Genomic DNA, 23,873 nt, shown 5'->3' with positions numbered 1-23,873 from the left:
TTTGTTATGAAGGTCAGAACTGACATAAATGAGACCTTGTTGGGTTGAGCTGGGTCATGTGCGTACCCTATTTAAGATTAGGTAGCAGAGATATAATTTTTATAAAGAACAGAAACAATTTTTTTTTTAAAAAAAACCCTTAAAACATGCTTAGCAATCATTGGTCTTAAGTCTCTGGCACTTTCCTTCCTTCCCCAGGGGACTGGGAGGGGGAGGAGCCTCAGCCAATAGAAGAAAGAGTCTTGGCTCAGTAGCACTGCTGTGTGACTGAGAGAGCCTGGTAAAGCAAGATCTCCCTCCCCCCTTCCTTCCCAAGGGAGGAGCCTCAGCCAATGGAGAAAATAGAGGCATTGCTCTGTAGCTCCTGTGTGATTAAGCAAGCCTTGCAAAGCAAGCTGTGATGCAGAAGGAAGCAAGAGAGAAAGAGAAGGAAGCAGCCAGTTACTTGGGGGCCTGATTCGGCCTCTGAACTTCATGCTTGACACCCCTGGTCTAATCCATCTCTTTCTAGTCTCCTTTATACTATGGACGATCAAACGGAACACAGATTCCCTAAACCACAGAATACCTCGAATATCAGCCTGCCTTTGGTGGGGAGGGTGGGATATAAATTAAATAAATAAATAAATATATGGCCTTCAGAGATCACTGACGGAAGCATATTTAGTGTTCGAAATCAAACTGCTTTCCTGTATTCCCCCTCCCCCCCAATATTTTTACTTGCACGTGTGTCTTGGGTGGTGAGAACCAGAGAGGATTGTGAGGAACTCCAAAGGGATCTGTTGAGGCTGGGTGAGTGGGCGTCAACGTGGCAGATGCGGTTCAATGTGGCCAAGTGCAAAGTAATGCACATTGGGGCTAAGAATCCCAGCTACAAATACAAGTTGATGGGGTGTGAACTGGCAGAGACTGACCAAGAGAGAGATCTTGGGGTCATGATAGATAACTCACTGAAAGTGTCAAGACAGTGTGCGTTTGCAATAAAAAAGGCCAACGCCATGCTGGGAATTATTAGGAAGGGAACTGAAAACAAATCAGCCAGTATCATAATGCCCCTGTATAAATCGATGGTGCGGTCTCATTTGGAGTACTGTGTGCAGTTCTGGTCGCCGCACCTCAAAAAGGATATTATAGCATTAGAGAAGGTGCAGAGAAGGGCAACTAGAATGATTAAAGGGCTGGAGCACTTTCCCTATGAAGAAAGGTTGAAACGCTTGGGACTCTTTAGCTTGGAGAAACGTCGACTGCGGGGTGACATGATAGAGGTTTACAAGATAATGCATGGGATGGAGAAAGTAGAGAAAGAAGTACTTTTCTCCCTTTCTCACAATACAAGAACTCGTGGGCATTCGATGAAATTGCTGAGCAGACAGGTTAAAACGGATAAAAGGAAGTACTTCTTCACCCAAAGGGTGATTAACATGTGGAATTCACTGCCACAGGAGGTGGTGGCGGCCACAAGTATAGCCACCTTCAAGAGGGGTTTAGATAAAAATATGGAGCATAGGTCCATCAGTGGCTATTAGCCACAGTGTATGTGTGTATATAACATTTTTTGCCACTGTGTGACACAGAGGGTTGGACTTGATGGGCCGTTGGCCTGATCCAACATGGCTTCTCTTATGTTCTTATGTCTCTGTGTGTGAGAGTTTGTGTGCGCACCTGGAAGACATGGCGATCTCTGGTGACTGGCCCCTACTAGGAACCTGGAGGATATTCAGGGAGGTGGCTGAATAAAGCCTGCCCATGCCTTCCGGCTCTGGTATTCCAAGGAGGGCTCCCATCCAAGGACTTGCCAGAGTCGACCATGCTTAACTTCCAAGATCTGACGAGATCTGCTCGCCCGGGCTACCCGGGTCAGGGCTCACCTGCATTTTGGAACTGTACGGTCAAACGAGTTTTGGGGATTGTAACTTACAGGTTGCAGCCAGTGGTCGGTTCGAGTTGATTTTTTCTTCTCTTCTTCAAACTGAGGGAGGAAAAAAAAAGAAACAGTTCAGCTACAAATCAGACCGAAGGATGACTTTGGGCAAAGGTCGCAGGCCAAAAAGGAAGCGTGCATTCTCAAAGATTTTCATCCACCAATCTTGGTACCCAGCTCTGCAAAACACCCTATAGACTATAAATTGCAGAAAGTCACAGAACAACCAGTACATTCCACAGAACAATCAGCACAGCCAACAACCATCTTCCTTATCTTCACACCCCTTCCAACCCTCCCAGCAATTAACACAGAACAATGGGCACATTCAACAGCCAGTTTCCTTATCACTACCCTTCCAGGAAGCCCCACCAAACAATGCGCACATCCACAAACCAATTGCCCTTTCATCACCCTCTCCAGCCTAGAAATAGCAGCTCTCCAGCAGCCCCGGCCCCACTCAATGCACAGCAGCCAAGAAGGTCAGAGCGCCTGCTCCGGCTGCAACGCCACTGAGGATGTTCTCCGCAGCCGAGAACGAAACGTCTGGAAGGAAAACTTTCTCCAGTAGAACACGGCACTTGAGCCCGAAAGATTCTACAAACCCTAATGGAGCGTGCATTGTCTGCAATGGAATTCTGTGATCAAGGAAAGGAAGAAAAGAATCCCAGCGAGAGCCAGGGCTGAACACACGAGCCTGTCTTATACCGAATCAGACCCTGGGTCCATCAAAGTCGGACTGATTTCGCACTAGGGCTTCGTTCCAGGCGGAGAGCCCCTTTGTCCCCGGGGCTTCACTCCCATTTTCGCATAAGCTGCAGGCCTGCGCGCTGCTTTCCCGCAGCAGGGGAATAGAAAGCGACGCTCCCATGAAACCCAGCCTCCAAAAAATTACAAAATGAATTACAAAATAAATGTTATAATAAATACAAACGTATAACATATTCAAGTTCCATCGACGTGCTAAATTCGGTCTTTCATTCAGTCCAAGGAACTAAAACACCAGAACGCCAGTCCCATTGTTTTTGCAGCACATGAATGCCCAGACTTTTTCAGGAAAGTGCTGATGAAAATAATGTTCAGTCATTCCACATTCATAACAAGTGCAGCCGGCGATCCGTAAGGCAACAGGTTTGTACTAGTGCCCCTGTTTCGCATATAGCTTCTTCAAGCTTCCAAGGTTTTTATACACTGGGTAAGAACGCCACAAACTTTCACAGCAAAAAATGGATACGACTACTTCCCAAAGCGGTGTGGCTGCAAATGGAATGCGCCTGTCCTCCTTTCGGAGTTTCCTTTTTCAGGCGGCTCACCAAAAAGGGTAAATTATTTCAATTTGCTGTCCTCTTGTCTCCAGTGGGTCTGGCTCAATGCTCCTCATTTGCCCTGGGCTTCTCTTGAGGGACCCATCGGAGACAAGAGCACAGCCAATTGAAATAATTTACCCTTTTCGGTGAGCCGCCTGAAGAAGGAAACCCCAAAAAGAGGACAGAAGCGCAGTCCATTTGCAGCCACACCTGTTTTGGGAAGCATATTCATTTTGGAATTTCTTGGGACTTCGTGTAGCTCTGCAAACAAAGAGAACACTGTACAATTTTTTGTAAAAAAGAATTTTTGGAATGCTATTGGATGTTGTTGTTCAGTCACACAGTCGAGTCTGACGCTTTGCGACTCTCCGGACCAAGTCACGCCAGGCCCTCCTGTCTCCCACCATCCTCCGAAGTCTGCTCAAATTCGTGTTTGTTCCATCAGTAACGCTGTCCAGCCATCTCCTCTTTTGCCGTCCCCTTCTTCTTTTGCCTTCTGTCTTTCCCAGCATCAGGATCTTCTCCAGGGAGTGCTCCCTTCTCATTGGGTGGCCAAAGTATTTCAGCTTCAGCTTCAGCATCTGACCTTCCAGCGAACAGTCAGGGTTGATTTCCCTTAGGACTGACTGATTGGATCTTCTTGCAGTCCAAGGGACTCTCAAGGGTCTTCTCCAGGGAGTGCTCCCTTCTCATTGAGTGGCCAAAGTATTTGAGCTTCAGCTTCAGCACCTGACCTTCCAGGGAACAGTCTGGGTTGATTTCCCTTAGGACTGGCTGATTTGATCTTCTTGCAGTCCAAGGGACTCTCAAGAGTCTTCTCCAGGGAGTGCTCATTTGGTGGTCAAACTATTGGATATTGTTTAGTAAAAAATTCTTTTGGTATTACATGTGTTAGTAAAAACCCTCACAGGGGCAACTTGTGCAAAACCGGAGAGAAGCCCCGGGAGCAAAAGGGCTCTCTACCCGGAACAAGCCTAGCGCAAAATCTGTCTCTGTCTTGTCTACTCGGATTGGCAGCAGCCCTCCGGGGTCTCAGGCTGAGGTCTTTCACATCACCCACTGCCTGGTCCTTGAAGTGGAAATGCCGGAGATTGAACCTGGGACCTTCTGCATGCCAAGCAGATGTTCCAACCGCTGAGCCGCGGCCCCTCCCCTTCCACCAAGACAGCTTTGAAAAAGCTAGCAGCTAAAAACTCGAATTCTCTCCCAAAGACCAGAGTGCACAACCATTGCTCCATTTTTTATGCCGGGAGTCCCTAATTTGTCCTAAACTCCTCAAGGGTGGGATAAAGATGTCTTAAACAGAATTCTTGAAGGGGGGGGAGAAATGCTTCTCACGTCACCTCTATGATCTCCTCCAGTGCTGTCTTCCTCTTCTTTTCCTTTGACTGCCCTGGGACCGGAGGGGTTTCTTTCCGCTTCGCCGTCGGGGCCGTCCCTGCCGTCTTCAGGCCGCTGGGCCCAAGCAAACTGCAGAAAGAGGCTAAGGGTTAGTAAAGCAGCTGCAGGCCTTTCTAGGAAGGCAAAGATGTCCCACAGGCCCCCTGGCTTGACCGTCTTCTGCCCTCTGGACTGCTCTTAACGAAAACTCCTGAAGTCTCTGCTCAGCTCTTACTATGGGCCAAACGCTGTGTGGCTCCATCTCCCTAACTATTTCATCTCTCAAAAGGTGGCCTTTCAAAATATCTTTCTTTTCCCAACAAGAATCAGAAAATGAAGGGGGAAGAGAAGAAGAGGAGATTGGATTTATACCCCATTCTTCACTTGGAATCTCAGAGCGGCTTAGAATCTCCTTTCCCTTCCCCTCCCCACAACAGACGCCCTGTGAGGAACACTCCCTCTAAGCTGTGGAGTCTCGTGAGCAAAAATTCGACTCTGTGACCTACTGGTTTTAAAGTTGTGAGCTCCTGCATCAATTAGTTGGCCCTGGCGCCACCCTTCCTGAGCTAAGGCAAAAATGTGTGAGCCGGGGACTAAAAAACTGTGAGCTAGCTCACACTAACTCATCTCAGAGAGAACACTGCCAGTGAGGTAGATGGGGCTGAGAGAGCTCTCGGAGAACTGCTCTTGAGAGAACAGTGACCGGTTCAAGGTCAGCCCGCTGGCTACATGGGGAGGAGTGGGGAACCAAACTCTGTTCTCCCAGATTAGAGTCTGCTGCTCTTAAGCACTACACCACGCTGGCTCTCACCAGCCCTGAAGGACGCTAAAAGTCTAAGAAAAAGGAAACCAATTATGGGAGGGGATGCAGAAACAGTAGTACCATCCCGTGCGTATGTCAGCGGGGCTAAGTGTCGCCTGGCTTACAGTGACCCCAGCTAGGGGCTTTCAAGGCAAGGGAGAAGCAGAGGTGGTTGGCCATGGCCTTCCTCTGCAGAGTCTTCCTTGGAGGGCTCTTATCCAAGCCTTACGGTGACTCCAGCAAGGGGCTTTCGAGGCACTACGTTGGGGAATCCCTGGCTATTGAATGTCGCATTCTGCTGACTGTACTGACTCACCCTGTGTAATCCACCTTAAGCCCCTGTAAGCAAGGGGGACTATGAACAATGTAAACCAATACATCACACACTGCCTGAAAATTTACTTCCCCTGTGCCATCACGAGGGCTGGAACTTTTAAATCTCCTTTCCCTTGCCAGTTTGGTGCAGTGGTTAAATGTGTGGACTATTATCTGGGTTTGATTCCCCACTCCTCCACTTGCAGCTGCTGGGATGGCCTTGGGTCAGCCAGAGCTCTCTTATCTGGGAGAACCGGGTTTGATTCCCCACTCCTCCACTTGCAGCTGCTGGGATGGCCTTGGGTCAGCCAGAGCTCTCTTATCTGGGAGAACCGGGCTTGATTCCCCACTCCTCCACTTGCAGCTGCTGGAATGGCCTCGGGTCAGCCATAGCTCTCTTATCTGGGAGAACTGGGCTTGATTCCCCACTCCTCTACTTGCAACTGCTGGAATGGCCTCGGGTCAGCCATAGCTCTCTTATCTGGGGGAACCGGGTTTGATTCCCCACTCCTCCACTTGCGGCTGCTGGAATGGCCTTGGGTCAGCCAGAGCTCTCTTATCTGGGAGAACCGGGTTTGATTCCCCACTCCTCCACTTGCGGCTGCTGGAATGGCATTGGGTCAGCCATAGCTCTCTTATCTGGGGGAACCGGGTTTGATTCCCCACTCCTCCACTTCCACCTGCTGGAATGGCCTTAGGTCAGCCATAGCTCTGGCAGAGGTTATCCTTGAAAGGGCAGCTGCTGTGAGAGTCCTCTCAGCCCCACCCACCTCACAGGGTGTCTGTTGTGGGGGAAAGAGATATGGGAGATTGCGAGCCGCTCTGAGGCTCTGATTCAGAGAGATGAACGGGGGTATAAATCTGCTGTCGTCTTCTTAAATAGAAGCTGAAAACTGACAAAAACATCCTCCAAGTGAGCCGCCCTGAGCCCGCCTTTGGCGGGGGAGGGCGGGATATAAGAATAAAAACGAACTAACTAACTAACAAGTGGCGATGTCAGAAATTAGGCTCCAGGTCCACGAGTCAAACCCACCAGGATGCTTTTCTGTGAAAACCGCCACGGACACATGCGGGAGGGGCACAAGAATATGGGAGCGAATTGTGCCATTGTATTTATTTATTTATTTATTTATTACTTTCCATTTATATCCCGCCCTCTCCACAAGCGGACTCAGTATGGCAAAGGGCGGGGGAGTGAAGAGCCCGAACGCAAGCTGGAGAAACGAGAGAAGCACTCACCTGGGCTTAGGTTGCGACGCTGTGGAAGTGCTTGCTCCTTTGTTCAAATTAAATACCACTAGGAAAGAAAAAGGGAAAAACACTTATTTTTCTTTTTACATTCCAGGCGGAAGGAGATTGGATTTATACCCCATTTATTGATACTTCGAGAGCCCCGTGGCGCAGTGTTAAAGCTGCAGCACTGTAGTCCTAAGCTCTGCTCACGACCTGAGTTCGATCCCTGGCGGAAGCTGGGTTTTCAAGTAGCCGGCTCGAGGTTGACTCAGCCTTCCATCCTTCCGAGGTCGGTCAAAGGAATACCCAGCTTGCTGGGGGGGTGGGCTGTAGATGACTGGGGAAGGCAATGGCAAACCACCCCGTAAAAAAGTATGCTGTGAAAACGTTGTGATAGCAACGTCACCCCAGGGGACCTTTCCTTTCCGATTTATACTTGGAGTCTCAGAGCAGTTCACAATCTCCTTGCCTTTTTCCCTCCCCACGACGGACACTCTGTGAGAAAGGTGGGGCTGGGAGAACCCTGAGAAAACTGCTCTTGAGGGAACGGCTCTGAGAGAACTTGTGACTGGCCCATGGTCAACCAGCAACCGCAAATGGAGGAGTGGGGCATCAAGCCCAGCCCTCCCAGATTAAAGCCCGCTGCTCTTAACCACTACACCACACTGGCTCTTTCAATATACTGAAATCATTAGGGTTTGTAGACTCTTTCGGGCTCAAGTGCCGTGTTCTACTGGAGAAAGTTTTTCTTCCAGACGTTTCGTTCTCGGCTGCGGAGAACATCCTCAGTGGCGTTGCAGCCGGAGCAGGCGCTCTGACCTTCTTGGCTGCTGTGCATTGAAGGTTTAAATACATTGAAGGTTTTTGGCCTCTGTGTGACACAGAGTGTTGGCCTGGAGAGGCCATTGACCTGATCCAACATGGCTTCTGTATTTAAACTTTCAATGCTATGCACTGAAAGTTTAAATACAGGTCCTAAAACAGGCACATACGAAACTGCTAGAGCTCATTCTGTCCCAGATATATTAGAGTCTCCTGATGAAGCCTGTTGGCAAAATGCATAGGGAATTTTGGGAAATTAAACGGAGTAATAAATATATATTTTACCTGATTTCACATCATCGGCCTTGGCCCTATTTTTTTAATCTCCTATGACTGGTGTGGCTCTTTCTTTTCTTGAGAATTTATCCAGCACACTTTTAGCCTTGACTTCCTTCAAATCAGTGCAAAAGGTTCCCTAATCCCTGTTCTGTCCTCACAACAACCCTGTGAGGTTGGTTAGTCTCAAGGGTTTTTTTTGTAGTAGGCACTCCTTTGCGTATTAGGCCACCCCCCCCCCCCCCCGGATGTAGCCAATCCTCCAAGAGCTTACAGGTCTCTTAGTACAGGGTCTACTGTAAGCTCCAGAAGGATTGGCTACATCAGGGATGTGTGGTCCATGGGTGGAATTCTAGCAGGAGCTCTTTTGCATATTAGGCCACGCCCCCCTGATGTAGCCAATCCTCAAAGAGCTTACAAGGTTCTTCTTTCAGGGCCTACTGTAAGCTCCAGGAGGATTGGCTACATGAGGGGTGTGTGGCCCAGGGGTGGATTCTAGCAGGAGCTCCTTTGCATATTAGGCCACACCCCCCTGATGTAGCCAATCCTCCAAGAGCTTACAAGGCTCTTTTTTGTAAGCTGCGGGAGGACTGGCTACATCAGTGGAGTGTGGCCTAATATGCAAAGGAGCTCCTGTTACAAAATAATCCTGGTTAGGCTGTAAGCGGGTGGACCGAAGTAACTTGGCAAGCTTCCATGGAAGAGTGGGGGATTCGCACTCTTGAGCTCCCACATCTTTGGCAGTCTAAGCGCTGCACCACACGAGTTCTTTGTGCAAAATGAGAATAAGGGCTCGGCACATGACTGTGGGATTTTGCATCGGGTTCAGAGTTCTTGTACATCTCTCCAGAGCTCTAACCCTGCATAACGTTGCACGTCCCCTTACCTTTCTCTTCCTCGTTTTCCCGGTTTAGTTCTGTGTAGACCGGGGCTTCCTGCAAGACAAGATTGGAACAATTTCTTAGCTTGTGTGAGCTTTTGCCATTGCTGACACCGGCAGAGGGTCAAAACCAGCCTGGCTGGGCGCCTCTGCAGTTGCCGTAGATGTCAAGGGCAGGAGCCGAAAGGCAGAGAAGTCCAAGATATATGAGCGTCTAGGAAATTCAAAGTGACACATCCAACAGTTGCAGTGAGATTGGGGCAGTGATGCACTGTATTCTTGGTGCCTGGGGGGCAACAGTGGGAGAGCTTCTGGAGTTCTGACCCCTCTGATGGACTCCTGAGGACACCTGGGTTTTTTGGCCACTGTGTGACACAGAGTGTTGGCCTGGAGAGGCCATTGACCTGATCCAACATGGCTTCTCTTATGTTCTTATGTGACACAGAGTGTTGGACTGGATGGGCCACTGGCCTGATCCAACATGGCTTCTCTTATGTTCTTATGTGACACAGAGTGTTGGCCTGGAGAGGCCATTGGCCTGATCCAACATGGCTTCTCTTATGTTCTTATGTGACACAGAGTGTTGGACTGGATGGGCCATTGGACTGATCCAACATGGCTTCTCTTATGTTCTTATGTGACACATAGTGTTGGACTGGATGGGCCACTGGCCTGATCCAACATGGCTTCTCTTATGTTCTTATGTGACACAGAGTGTTGGCCTGGAGAGGCCATTGGCCTGATCCAACATGGCTTCTCTTATGTTCTTATGTGACACAGAGTGTTGGACTGGATGGGCCATTGGACTGATCCAACATGGCTTCTCTTATGTTCTTATGTGACACATAGTGTTGGACTGGATGGGCCACTGGCCTGATCCAACATGGCTTCTCTTATGTTCTTATGTGACACAGAGTGTTGGACTGGATGGGCCATTGGACTGATCCAACATGGCTTCTCTCATGTTCTTAAGTGACACAGAGTGTTGGACTGGATGGGCCATTGGACTGATCCAACATGGCTTCTCTTATGTTCTTATGTGACACAGAGTGTTGGACTGGATGGGCCACTGGCCTGATCCAACATGGCTTCTCTTATGTTCTTATGTGACACAGAGTGTTGGACTGGATGGGCCATTGGCCTGATCCAACATGGCTTCTCTTATGTTCTTATGTGACACAGAGTGTTGGACTGGATGGGCCATTGGCCTGATCCAACATGGCTTCTCTTATGTTCTTATGTGACACAGAGTGTTGGACTGGATGGGCCATTGGACTGATCCAACATGGCTTCTCTCATGTTCTTAAGTGACACAGAGTGTTGGACTGGATGGGCCATTGGACTGATCCAACATGGCTTCTCTTATGTTCTTATGTGACACAGAGTGTTGGACTGGATGGGCCACTGGCCTGATCCAACATGGCTTCTCTTATGTTCTTATGTGACACAGAGTGTTGGACTGGATGGGCCATTGGCCTGATCCAACATGGCTTCTCTTATGTTCTTATGTGACACAGAGTGTTGGACTGGATGGGCCATTGGACTGATCCAACATGGCTTCTCTCATGTTCTTAAGTGACACAGAGTGTTGGACTGGATGGGCCATTGGACTGATCCAACATGGCTTCTCTTATGTTCTTATGTGACACAGAGTGTTGGACTGGATGGGCCACTGGCCTGATCCAACATGGCTTCTCTTATGTTCTTATGTGACACAGAGTGTTGGACTGGATGGGCCATTGGACTGATCCAACATGGCTTCTCTTATGTTCTTAAGTGACACAGAGTGTTGGACTGGATGGGCCATTGGACTGATCCAACATGGCTTCTCTTATGTTCTTATGTGACACATAGTGTTGGACTGGATGGGCCACTGGCCTGATCCAACATGGCTTCTCTTATGTTCTTATGTGACACAGAGTGTTGGCCTGGAGAGGCCATTGGCCTGATCCAACATGGCTTCTCTTATGTTCTTATGTGACACAGAGTGTTGGACTGGATGGGCCATTGGACTGATCCAACATGGCTTCTCTTATGTTCTTATGTGACACAGAGTGTTGGACTGGATGGGCCACTGGCCTGATCCAACATGGCTTCTCTTATGTTCTTATGTGACACAGAGTGTTGGACTGGATGGGCCATTGGCCTGATCCAACATGGCTTCTCTTATGTTCTTATGTGACACAGAGTGTTGGACTGGATGGGCCATTGGACTGATCCAACATGGCTTCTCTCATGTTCTTAAGTGACACAGAGTGTTGGACTGGATGGGCCATTGGACTGATCCAACATGGCTTCTCTTATGTTCTTATGTGACACAGAGTGTTGGACTGGATGGGCCACTGGCCTGATCCAACATGGCTTCTCTTATGTGACACAGAGTGTTGGACTGGATGGGCCATTGGCCTGATCCAACATGGCTTCTGTTATGTTCTTATGTGACACAGAGTGTTGGACTGGATGGGCCATTGGACTGATCCAACATGGCTTCTCTCATGTTCTTAAGTGACACAGAGTGTTGGACTGGATGGGCCATTGGACTGATCCAACATGGCTTCTCTTATGTTCTTATGTGACACAGAGTGTTGGACTGGATGGGCCACTGGCCTGATCCAACATGGCTTCTCTTATGTTCTTATGTGACACAGAGTGTTGGACTGGATGGGCCATTGGCCTGATCCAACATGGCTTCTCTTATGTTCTTATGTGACACAGAGTGTTGGACTGGATGGGCCATTGACCTGATCCAACATGGCTTCTCTTATGTTCTTATGGCCCCTCTGGTGGACCTCCTGATGGCACCTGGGATTTGGCCACTGTGTGACACAGAGTGTTGGACTGGATGGGCCATCGGCCTGATCCAACATGGCTTCTCTTATGTTCTTATGTGACACAGAGTGTTGGACTGGAAGGGCCATTGCCCTGATCCAACATGGCTTCCCTTATGTTGTTATAACTGGAGCAGTGATGCTCTGTCTCCTTGGTGCTTGGGGGGGCAACAGTGGGAGGGCTTCTGGAGCTCTGGCCCCACTGGTGGAGGTCTTTCAAACCACCTACTGTCTGAACCTTTAACTAGAGCTGCCAGGAATTGAACCAGGGACCTTCTGCATGCCAAGCAGAAGCTCTTCCACTATACCACAGCTTCTTCCCCTTCTGGACATGGAGCAGGTGTCACTGGGTGTGTGTGGACGGGGAGGTGTTTGTGAACTTCCTGCATTGTTCAGAGGGTTGGACTAGAAGACCCTGGACTTCCAACCAATCTTCCCTCTAAGATGCAGAGTCTTGTGAGCAAAAATTCTACTTTCTGAGCTACCGGCATTAAAGTTCTGAGTACTGCATAAATTATAGGGTCTGTAAGATGGAGCTGTTCTGCCAGGCGTTTGGTTGAGTCAGTTTGGAAAGCCAGTTCGGTGTAGTGGTTAAGTGTGCAGACTCTCATCTGGGAGAACCGGGTTTGATTCCCCACTCCTCCACTTGCAGCTGCTAGAATGGCCTTGGGTCAGCCATAGCTCTGGCAGAGGTTGTCCTTGAAAGGGCAGCTGCAGTTAGAGACCCCTCAGCCCCACCCACCTCACAGGGCGTCTGTTGTGGGAGAAGATATAGGAGATTGTGAGATGTTCTGAGTCTCTGATTCAGAGAGAAGGCCAGGGTATAAATCTGCAGTCTTCTTTTTATTATTATTATTATTATTGTGCTCTGAGGCCATCTTTCCTGAGCTAAGACAAAAGCATGTGAACTGGAGGTGAAAAATCTGTGAGCTAGCTCACGTTAGCTTAGAAGAAGACTGCAGATTTATACCCCGCCCTTCTCTCTGAATCAGAGACTCAGAGTGGCTTACAATCTCCTATATCTTCTTCCGCCCACAACAGACACCCTGTGAGGTAGGTGAGGATGAGAGGGCTCTCACAGCAGCTGCCCTCTCAAGGACAGCTGCCCTCTCAAGGACATAGTTCTCTGTGAGAACTATGGCTGACTAAAGATCATTTCAGCACCTGTAAATGGAGGAGTGGGGAATCAAACCCGGTTCTCCCGGATAAGAGTCCGCACACTTATCCACTACACCAAACTGTCTCTCCAAACTGACTCAACCAAACGCCTGGCAAAACAGCTCCGTCTGGCTGACTGAAGGTCATTCCAGCAGGTGCAAGTGGAGGAGTGGGGGAATCAAACCCGCTTCTCCAAGATAAGAGAGCTATGGCTTAAACCCAAGGCCATTCCAGCAGCTGCAAGTGGAGGAGTGGGGGAATCAAACCCGGATTTCCCAGATAAGAGTCTGCACACTTATCCACTGCACCAAACTGGCTCTCTTAGAGGGAGCACAACAGAAAGTCACAGTCGAGGATACATTGGGAAACAGGGGCAGAGAGACAGGGATGTTGGTGGGTGCGGCTGCAAATCTCCTGGGGGCTCTACTTAGACATGAGCGCGTCCGTGGCTGGAACCCCACCCGGGAATCCAATCCCCACCTGCTCCTTCCCCTCCAGGCCTCTCCGGACTTGCTCCTCGATGAACCTGGCCGTCTTCTCCTCGTCGTCCAAGTCCTGCTTCTTCTTCTTCTCTTGCTCCTGCTGCCGGCGGATCGTCTCGGGGTCCCGGTCGATGTACTGGATGTACCAGCCCTTGGGGGTCTCGTCCACCTTGCAGAAGCCTTAAAAACCACACGGCAACCGTTACGGTCTTGAGAGAGGCAGAAAGGGAGGAGGGGCAAGAAAGAGAGATTGCAAAAGAATGAAGGTCTGGGTGTTTCTGCTCCCTTGAGCCCATTTGCCATCGAAAAGTGCTGAGATCCGAGTCCAAAGCTCAGCACGTTTATTTTCAGTTTACTGTTGCCCAATTAAGAATGCCTTGGTGTATGGGAGCTGCAGAGTCCCTGGTTCAAATCGTTTCTCTGCCACAAGTTTACACTTAGCTCTTCCATCCCAGAATTACTGATTTATGGATTAGATTTACATCTGGCTTCCCTTCAGTCATGGAACTCCTGTCAGCAGGCACAAGCAGGGCTTTTTTTTGTAGCAGGAGCTCCTTTGCATATTAGGCCACACCCCCCTGATGTAGCCAATCCTCCTGGAGCTCTCAGTAGGCCCTGTACGAAGAGCCCTGTAAGGAATTCTAGCAGGACCTCCTTTGCCTATTAGGCCACTCCCCCCTGATGGAGCCAATCCTCCTGGAGCTTACAGCAGGCCCTGTACGAAGAGCCCTGTAAGGAATTCTAGCAGGACCTCCTTTGCCTATTAGGCCACACACCCCTGATGTAGCCAATCCCCGAAGAGCTTACAGGGCTCTTATTCCAAGGTCTACTGTAAGTTCCAGGAGGATTGGCTACATCAAGGGGGCATGGCCTAAAATGCAAAGGAGCTCCTGATTAAAAAAACAAAAAGACTCTTGTGAGGCAGTTTTCCTCCAGGCACTGACCCAAGCAAGACCTGCTTTGTTTTAGGAAGGCTGCCTCATCACGTGTTGGATTAGGACGAGGGGGGACCTTAGTGATGGGTTTCTCAAGAACAAGTCATGTCAGACTAACCTGATCTCTATTTTTGAGAAAGTGACTACCTTGCAGGGAATGCTGTAGACATCGTTCATCTTGATTTCAGTAAGGTTTTTGATAAAGTTCCACATAATATCCTTGTTGACATGTTGGCAAAATGTGGTTTGGATCCTGTTACCATTAGGTGGATCTGTAACTGGTTGACGAATCGCACCCAAAGAGTGCTTGTGAATGGTTCCTCATCCTCTTGGAGAGGAGTGACAAGAAGATGATGATATTGGATTTATATCCCGCCCTCCACTCCGAAGAGTCTCAGAGCGGCTCACAATCTCCTTTACCTTCCTCTCCCACAACAGACACCCTGTGAGGTGGGTGGAGCTGGAGTGGAGCTCTCACAGCAGCTGCCCTTCCAAGGACAGAGTCTCAGAGTGCTTCACAATCTCTTTTATCTTCCTCCACCACAACAGATACCCTGTGAGGTGGGTGGGGCTGAGAGAGCTCTCCCAGAAGCTGCCCTTTCAAGGACAGCTCTATGAGAACTATGGCTGACCCAAGGCCATTCCAGCAGCTGCAAGTGGAGGAGTGGGGAATCAAACCCGGTTCTCCCAGATAAGAGTCCGCACACTTAACCACTACACGAAACTGGCTCTCCAAGTGGAGTGCCTCAAGAATCTGTCCTGGGACCTGTTTTGTTCAACATCTTTATCAATGATTTGGATGAAGGAATAGAGGGAATGCTTATTAAATTTGCTGATGATACTAAATTGGGAGGGGTTGCAGATACAGTAGAAGACAGAAACTCTATCAATTGGGGTTAGAGGTAGATGATTTTTCTACCTCTGATGAGTCATATATCTTCAGATGTATTAAACTGAGACTGTGGGAATCGGAGGAAACGAAATTACGGCCAACTGACCCTTATATTTGCTCTCCAGCTTCCTTAGGTCTCTATGCTTTCTGTGGCAAAATGCCCAATTATCTATCAGACCTAACCACTCCAAGTCATCGCAAGGCATTTATGTTGGCTAGACTAAATGCGTTTCCCTCCAAAGTTTTACAAGGGAAATATCAGCGAGTCCCTTTAGCCGACAGACTTTGCTCCTGTGGAGCAATACTCCTGACTCAATCCAGCATATATTGCTTAATTGTTCTTTTTACCATTACCTCCGTAAAGATTTATTTGGCAAGCTTTCTTTTTCTCCTGATTTGTCTATTCTGCCACCCTGTTATTATTTATTGAGTGATACTGAGGGGGTGGTTAGTGAGGCTGTGGCAAAATTTCTGGCTGACATCCTTAAATTTAATTCTGACCATGTTTGAATGCATCTGTAAGCTCGGTTTTATTTTGATTTTGATTTTATCTCCAATGTTTAAATTTTTATATTCTGTGTATTTTTATCTGAATCTATTATGCCATTAAAGGTTTGGTATGGACAGAAACAGGATACAGGATGACTTTGACAGGCTGGAAAACTGGACTAAAACCAATAAAATCAATTTTAACAGGGAGAAATGTAAAATGACTCAATTTGCATTGGGGCTTGAACCGAGATCTCCCTGGCTCAAAGTCAATACGCTATTTATTTTATTCACTGTACTTTTACACTGCTTTTCTCCCCAGCGGGGACCCAAAGTGGCTGACATCATTCCCTCTTTATCCTCCTAACAATCCCTGTGAGCTTGGTTGCCAACCTCAGGGTGGGGGCTGGAGATCTGGGATTACAAGCGGTTTCCAGAGGCCAGTTCACCTGTAGAAGATGGCTGCTTTGTAAGGTAGACTCCGTGAAACTATATGTGCAGTCGCTCTCCTCCCCAAACCCTGTTCTCCTCAAGCTTCGCCCCCCCCAAATCTCCAGGTATTTCTCCGACCCAAAGTTGGCAACCCTACCCTGTGAGGTAGATTAGGCTGAGAGAGAGAATGGCCCAAGGTCACCCCACAAACTTCAACTGCAGAGGAAGATTTGAACCTTGGTCCAACACTTGAACCACACCGGCGATGGGAGCACATTCAGCTGGTGCTGAAAGAACTGCACTGGCTACCTATTGTGTTCTAAGTCCGTTTCAAGGTGTTGGTATTGACCTTTAAAGCCCTATATGATTGGGGGCCTATCTATCTTCGGGACCGCCTTTCTCCACATGTTCCCCAGAGAGCACTGCATTCAGGGACGCAACATCTACTATCCATCCCCAGACCAAGGGAGACCAGGCTGTGTTCTACACGGTTCAGGGCCTTCTCAGTGGCAGCACCTGAAATATGGAATGCACCCCTGGAGGCTATAAGGGTGTAGTGGTGAAGTGTGCGGACTATTATCTGGGAGAACCGGGTTTGATTCCCCACTCCTCCACTCGCACCTGCTAGCATGGCCATCAGTCAGCCATAGCTCTGGCAGAGTTGTCCTTGAAAGGGCAGCTGCTGTGAGAGCCCTCTCCACCTCACAGGGTGTCTGTTGTGGGGAAGGAAGGTAAAGGAGATTGTGAAGCACTCTGAGACTCTGTCTTTGAAAGGGCAGCTGCTGTGAGAGCCCTCTCCAGCCCCACCCACCTCACAGGGTGTCTGTTGTGGGGGGGGGGGAGGTAAAGGAGATTGTGAGCCGCTCTGAGACTCTTCGGAGTCGAGGGCGGGGTATAAATCCAATATCATCTTCTTCTTCCAGTAGAGAAACAGGAGGAGCAAATGGTGGTTATCAGTTTCCAAGCTCAGGTTTTTGTGAACAAGATGTACTTCCTCATGGCTATGATATTTTATCTTACTAAGAATTTTGATTCTGAAATTCAGCTGAGAGGACCTCTTTTTTTGGAGGGGGGAAAACAGATCCAGGTGGGGAGCCGTGTTGGTCTGAAGCAGCAGAACCAGGTTTGAATCCAGTGGCACCTTTAAGACCAACAAAGCTTAACCCTGGGTATGAGCTTGCGCGCGCACTTGTATTTATTTAATCAATTATTTATTTATTTCATCAAATCGATATCCCGCCCTCCCTTGATGGGCTCCGGGAGGAGGAGCCTCAGCCAACAGAAAGAAAAAAGGATTGGCTCCATAGCTCTGCTGTGCGATTGAATATATACAAATATACAATAAAATCGTTTCCATGACATAATCGTTAAATTTGTACCCAGAATTAAACTTTGTTGGTCTTGAAGATGCCACTGAGCTCCAAGTTGGTTCATTTACAGTACCGCTTGCGACAGCAGTCACAGTATTACCGCACCGGAATGGAGAAATTTGGAAATCCCTGATTTAGAATGTCTGAATCAAGGTTCCTGGTTTTTCTCATTGGCAAGACTACTAAAAAGGCTACTAAAAACATCTCTCTCAGGAGTTTGCCTTCCAGGAAATAAAATTACCTTCCCTCCCGAGCCACTTGGTGAAATCGGTCAGCGTTTCCCACTGGGTGGCGTTCATGTGGATGTGCTCCCGGTGACTGATGTATTCATTGTACACTATGTTGTTGTGGACTCTCTTCGTCCCTAGAACGAGAAAACGGCGCCATTCAATGCGGAGCTGACGTTGAACAGAACGCACTCTTGACTGACTTAGGAACAAACAAAAACGTCACGACGTCAAAAGGATTTACCAAAGCGTCTTCGAAGCAGCTCGATGAAATCGTTCCGGAATTCTCTAAGGGAAGAGGAAAAATATAGTTTTAGCAATTTGGTGCAAAATTTTGAGACAGCTTATGTTAAGGAAATACCAGATAACAGCTTATTTTCATTCCGGTGGGTAGGCGTGTTGGTCTAAAGCAGGGGTGTCGGACTCATTCGTTATGAGGGCCGGATCTGACATAAATGAGACCTTGTTGGGCTGGGCCATGTCGGGTTGGGCTGAGCCATGCTGGGCCGGGACACGTGTGTACCCATTTAAGATTAGGTAGCAGAGATATAAACTTTATAAAGGACACAAACACAATTAAATATATATTTTTAATATAATGCTTAAATTTAATTTAATACTTAAGATGCTAACACTCGTTGGTCTTAAAAGTGCTTTCTTTGTATCTCTCCCATGGGATCCAGGGGACTGAGCAAAGGAAGCTCCGGCTCTTTCCTTCCTTCCCCCGGGGACCAGGAGGAGGAGCCTCAGCCAACAGAAGGAAGAAAGGATTGGCTCAGTAGCTCTGCTGTGTGATTGAGAGAGCCTGGCAAAGCAAGCTGTTATGCAGGAGGAAGCAAGAGAGAGGGAGAAGGAAGAAGATGACAGCCAGTTGCTTGGGGCCTGATAGGAGCCCTCCGGGGGTCTAATTTGGACCCCGGACAGCATGTTTGACAAATCTGGTCTAAAGCAACAGAACAAAGTTTGAGTCCAGTGGCACCTTTAAGACAAAAAAAAAATTAATTCTGGGTATAAGGTTATTTTTGTGTATGTACACTTCTTCAGATACATTTTATATATGTGAAGAAATGTGCATGCACATGAAAACCTATAGCCAAAATTAAACTTTGTTGGTCTTAAAGGTACTAGACTCAAGCTTATTTTTATGTACGTGTGCTAGCTTTTGAGTTACACGGATCCCTCCATCAGGTAAGAGTGATACTGACTTCACAGGACTCTTCATCAAAAGCAAAAGACACCTAATTACTCACAGGACTAACAGGCACCACAAAGCTTCTGCCTCCTGATCACACCAACGTTCTGCTGCAGAAACATTCACCACAGCTGACAGATGTACAATGCTAATTTTTTCAGAGCAGGGGAAAGTGTTCTTCTTTTTTTAACAATATGTTATTCACTGCAATTCAAGAAAGGCTGCTCCTTCAAGCATAGAAACAACCAGCTTTTCAACACTGGAAGGCAATAGCCAGCCCTGAAGAATTCCCCTTATAGAAAGCTGGCTCAAACTGCAAATTTGGTATGATGGTTAATAACTCACTTTCCACCATAACTCACTATAGGCCCTGTTGCTGGACCTCCTGAGGAACTGGTTGGCCCCTGTGTGAGATGGAAAGCTGGACTAGATGGACCACTACTTTGACTCAGCAGGGCTCTTATGTTCTTAGGATGCTGGACTAGATGGACCACTGGTCTGATCCACCAGGGCTCTTCTTATGTTCTTAGGATGATGGACTAGACGGACCACTGGTCTGATCCAGCAAGACTCTTCTTATGTTCCAAGGATGCTGGACTAGATGGACCACTGGTCTGATCCAGCAGGGCTTTCTTATGTTCTTAGGATGTGAGACTGGATGGACCCCCTGGTCTGATCCAGCAGGGTTCAAGTGTAGGAGAAAAGAGAGGCAATTTCAAAAATACAATGGGAAAGAGAAGTGAAAGAGAATAAATCTAAAACTGTGGTGGCAGCTGCTGCTAAAACAGTGTTGTTTTAACCCACACAGCCAATCAGAAACTCTGTTGGGCCACAGCCCCATCTGGCCCCACCCATTTTCTAAAAATGCTGGGTGGGCAGCAGGAAAGGTGTTAGTGGGTGACATTGGGAATTACAATTAACTTGACGTTGAGAATTCCTGCCAAAAGGATCCTGACGTCATCTGAGGAACAGCAAAGTCCACACCAAAATACTGGTTGCACTCACTCTGAAAAGTAATCCATGAACTGCTGAGGGTTTTCTGACGCAAGCAGCAGCTGCCTCTGGTGAGATTCCGACATGCAGTGACATTTGAAGCCATTCTAGGGGGGGAAAAAAAACAATCAAAAATGCAATTGCGGCCAGCAGAACTGGCAACTTGCGCTGTTTGAACCAGCAATAAGCCATCAGGCAAGCTTGTTTTGCCACCAATGTATAAGGACAGATATTTATATAAAGAAACAACAAGGCAGAGCTTACTTGGTACGTAAGCAACCGGATTCGTTTGTTAAAGGGTTGCAAATTCTGCAGTGACAGCTGAATGATGTTTATAAATAAAGGACATTTAATTATGTTTATTTGGGAGAATGATCCTGTGACTACTGAACTGCGTACCCACAATAAGAGTCTGCGTTAACAAGCTACAAAAGAACCAAGTCCAAGACCGATGGCACTTTTACGACCAAAGAATCCAAGATTCCCAGCTACAAATACAAGCTGATGGGTTGTGAACTGGCTGAGACTAACCAAGAGAGAGATCTTGGGGTCATGGTAGATAACTCACTGAAAATGTCAAGACAGTGTGCAATTGCAACAAAAAAGTGCCAGTTTGATGCAGTGGTGAAGTGTGCGGACTCTTATCTGGGAGAACAGGGTTTGATTCCCCACTCCTCCACTTGCACCTGCTAGCATGGCCTTGGGTCAGCCATAGCTCTGGCAGAGGTTGTCCTTGAAAGGGCAGCTGCTGGGAGAGTCCTTTCAGCCCCAGCCACCTCACAGGGTGTCTGTTGTGGGGGAGGAAGGTAAAGGAGATTGTGAGCCGCTCTGAGACTCTTGAGTGGAGGGTGGGATATAAATCCAATATCTTCATCTACCTCATAGGGTGTCTGTTGTGGGGAGGGGGAAGGTAAAGGAGATTGTGAGACGCTCGGAGACTCTTCTGAGTGGAGGGCGGGATATAAATCCAATATCTGCATCTACGTCACAGGGTGTCTGTTGTGGGGGGGGGGAGGTAAAGAAGATTGTGAGTCACTCTGAGACTCTTCGGAGTGGAGGGCGGGATATAAATCCAATATCTTCATCTACCTCACAGGGTGTCTGTTGTGGGGGCGGGGAAGGTAAAGGAGATTGTGAGCCGCTCTGAGACTCTTTGGAGTGGAGGGTGGGATATAAATCCAATATCTTCATCTACCTCACAGGGTGTCTGTTGTGGCGTTGCGGGAAGAGGTAAAGGAGATTGTGAGCCGCTCTGAGACTTAGGAGTGGAGGGGGGGATATAAATCCAATATCTTCATCTACCTCATAGGGTGTCTGTTGTGGGGGAGGATGGTAAAGGAGATTGTGAGCCGCTCTGAGACTCTTCGGAGTGAAGGGCGGGATATAAATCCAATATCATCTTATTATTATTATTTCTATCTATAATTTGAGGCATACACTTTTCTTCAGATTCACAGAAACAGGAGTTCCTCAAGCCTTACATATATAGGTGGGAAGCAGAGTTCCCTCTAAGCTGAGTTAGCGTGAGCTGCTCATAGATTTTTAGCCTCCGACTCACACATTTTTGCCTTAGCTCAGGAAGTAGGGCCCCCAGAGCACACTAATTGATGCAGGAGCTCACAGCTTAAATACCACAAATTTGCAGATGACACTAAATTGTTCAGGGTGGTGAGAACCAGAGAGGACTGTGAGGCACTCCAAAGGAATCTGTTGAGGCTGGGTGAGCGGGCGTCAACATGGCAGATGCGGTTCAATGTGGCCAAGTGCAAAGTAATGCACATTGGGGCCAAGAATCCTAGCTACAAATACAAGTTGATGGGGTGTGAACTGGCAGAGACTGACCAAGAGAGAGATCTTGGGGTTGTGGTAGATAACTCACTGAAAATGTCAAGACAGTGTGCAATTGCAATAAAAAGAGCCAACAACATGCTGGGAATTATTAGGAAGGGAACTGAAAACAAATCAGCCAGTATCATAATGCCCCTGTATAAATCGATGGTGCGGTCTCATTTGGAATACTGCGTACAATTCTGGTCACCGCACCTCAAAAAGGATATTATAGCATTGGAAAAAGTGCAGAAAAGGGCAAGTAGAATGATTAAAAGTTTGGAACATTTTCCTTATGAAGAAAGGTTAAAACGCTTGGGGCTCTTTAGCTTGGAGAAAAGTCGACTGTGGGATGGATGACATGATAGAGGTTTACAAGATTATGAATGGGATAAAGATAGAGAAAGAAGTACTTTTCTCCCTTTCTCACAATACAAGAACTCATGGGCATTCAATGAAATTGCTGAGCAGTCGGGTTAAAACAGATAAAAGGAAGTCTTCTTCACCCAAAGGGTGATTAACATGTGGAATTCACTGCCACAGGATCTGGTGGCGGCTATAAGCATAGCCATTTTCAAGGGGGGATTGGATAAAAATATGGAGCAGAGGTCCATCAGTGGCTATTAGCCACAGTATATTATTGGAACTGTCTGGGGCAGTGATGCTCTGTATTCATGGTGCTTTGGGGGGCAAAGTGGAAGGGCTTCTAGACCTACTTGTGAACCTCCTGATGGCACCTGGGTTTTTTTTTTTTGGGGGGGGGGGTTGCCACTGTGTGACACAGAGTGTTGGACTGGATGAGCCACTGACCTGATCCAACACTACTTCTCTTATGTTCTTACCAGCAGCTCACAAAGTAGAATTTTTGCTCACAAGACTCTGCAGCTTAGAGGGAACCCTGGTGGGGGGTTAGGGTTAATTGCTAGGAAGGGCTAATTAGAGTCAAGATTCATATGTAACTGAGCACTAAGTACAGCTTAGATTTAACATAGTTGGTAAAATTGGATGAAGAAGATATTGGATTTATATCCCACCCTTTACTGTGAACCTCAGAGTGTCAGAGCAGCTCATAATCTCCTTTACCTTCCCCCATTCCACAACAAACGCAGTTGGTGCAGGCCTGTAGGCACAGTTGGGCCTGTGGGGGCACTGCCCCCTGACTCCCAGGCAGGGCCCCCTCACCTCCATTTTTTTTTGCCATGACTGAGCCGCTAAAGCATCAGCAGCTTATTCAACTTGACTCTAAACAGAAAAGCAAACTACAAATAACGCAACAATATAAATTAGGGTTACCATCAATGTTCCCCCTAAGCTGAGTTAGTGTAAGCTAGCTCACAGTTTTTTAGTCTCTGGCTCGCACCTTTTTGTTTTAGCTCAAGCAAAATGGCCTCAGAGCAAGCTAATTTTTGTAGTAGCTCACAACTTTAATGCCAGTAGCTCACAAAGTAGAATTTTTGCTCACAAGACCCCACATCTTAGAGAAAGCACTGCTCTCAGGTAGGGGTGGCCAAGCTTGCTTAACATAAGAGCCACACAGAATAAATGGCAGATGTCTGAGAGCCACAAGAGACAAACATCAGATGAAGGAAGGAAGGGAGGAAGGAGGAGGGGAGATGGAGGGGAGAGAGGGAGGAAGGAAGGAGGGAAGGAGGAGGTGGGAGAGGGAGGAAGGAAGGGAGAGAGGAAGGAAGAAAGAAAGAAAGAAAGAAAGAAAGAAAGAAAGAAAGAAAGAAAGAAAGAAAGAAAGAAAGAAAGAAAGAAAGAGGGGAGAGAGGGAGGAAGGAGGGGAGAGAGGGAGGGAGGAGGGGAGGGAGGAGGGGAGAGAGGGAGGAAGGAGGGGAGAGAGGGAGGGAGGAGGGGAGGGAGGAGGGGAGAGAGGGAGGGGAGAGAGGGAGGAAGGAAAGAAGGGAGGAAGGAAGGAGATGGGGAGAGAGTTGAGGGAGGCAGGAAGGAGGAGGGGAGGGAGGAGGGGAGAGAGGGAGGAAGGAAGGAGATGGGGAGAGAGTTGAGGGAGGGAGGAAGGAGGAGGGGAGGGAGGGAGGGAGCGAGGAAGGAGGAGGAGAGGGAGGGAGGGAAGGCAAATAGACAGAGGTGCAAAGAAAGCAACTTTAA

General features: G+C 48.0%; 1 protein-coding gene across 1 annotated transcript in view; it reads right to left on the bottom strand.

Annotated features, from left to right (window-relative positions):
* KIN (Kin17 DNA and RNA binding protein) overlaps window positions 1–23,873 on the bottom strand; it is a 39,416-nt gene that overhangs the window by 14,788 nt on the left and 755 nt on the right. Inside the window, exons 2-9 of the mRNA XM_060245967.1 lie at window positions 19,947–20,041; window positions 17,994–18,037; window positions 17,764–17,886; window positions 13,403–13,584; window positions 8,943–8,991; window positions 6,965–7,022; window positions 4,572–4,698; window positions 1,919–1,969 (exon numbers count right to left, since the gene is read on the bottom strand). Of these exons, the coding sequence (XP_060101950.1) occupies window positions 1,919–1,969; window positions 4,572–4,698; window positions 6,965–7,022; window positions 8,943–8,991; window positions 13,403–13,584; window positions 17,764–17,886; window positions 17,994–18,037; window positions 19,947–20,041 (729 nt within the window). The remainder of the gene's footprint in view (window positions 1–1,918; window positions 1,970–4,571; window positions 4,699–6,964; window positions 7,023–8,942; window positions 8,992–13,402; window positions 13,585–17,763; window positions 17,887–17,993; window positions 18,038–19,946; window positions 20,042–23,873) is intronic.

This window comes from Heteronotia binoei, chromosome 8 (assembly GCF_032191835.1).
Source record: "Heteronotia binoei isolate CCM8104 ecotype False Entrance Well chromosome 8, APGP_CSIRO_Hbin_v1, whole genome shotgun sequence".
Classification (NCBI taxonomy): domain Eukaryota; kingdom Metazoa; phylum Chordata; class Lepidosauria; order Squamata; family Gekkonidae; genus Heteronotia; species Heteronotia binoei.
This window is presented reverse-complemented; position numbering and strand designations above follow the sequence as displayed.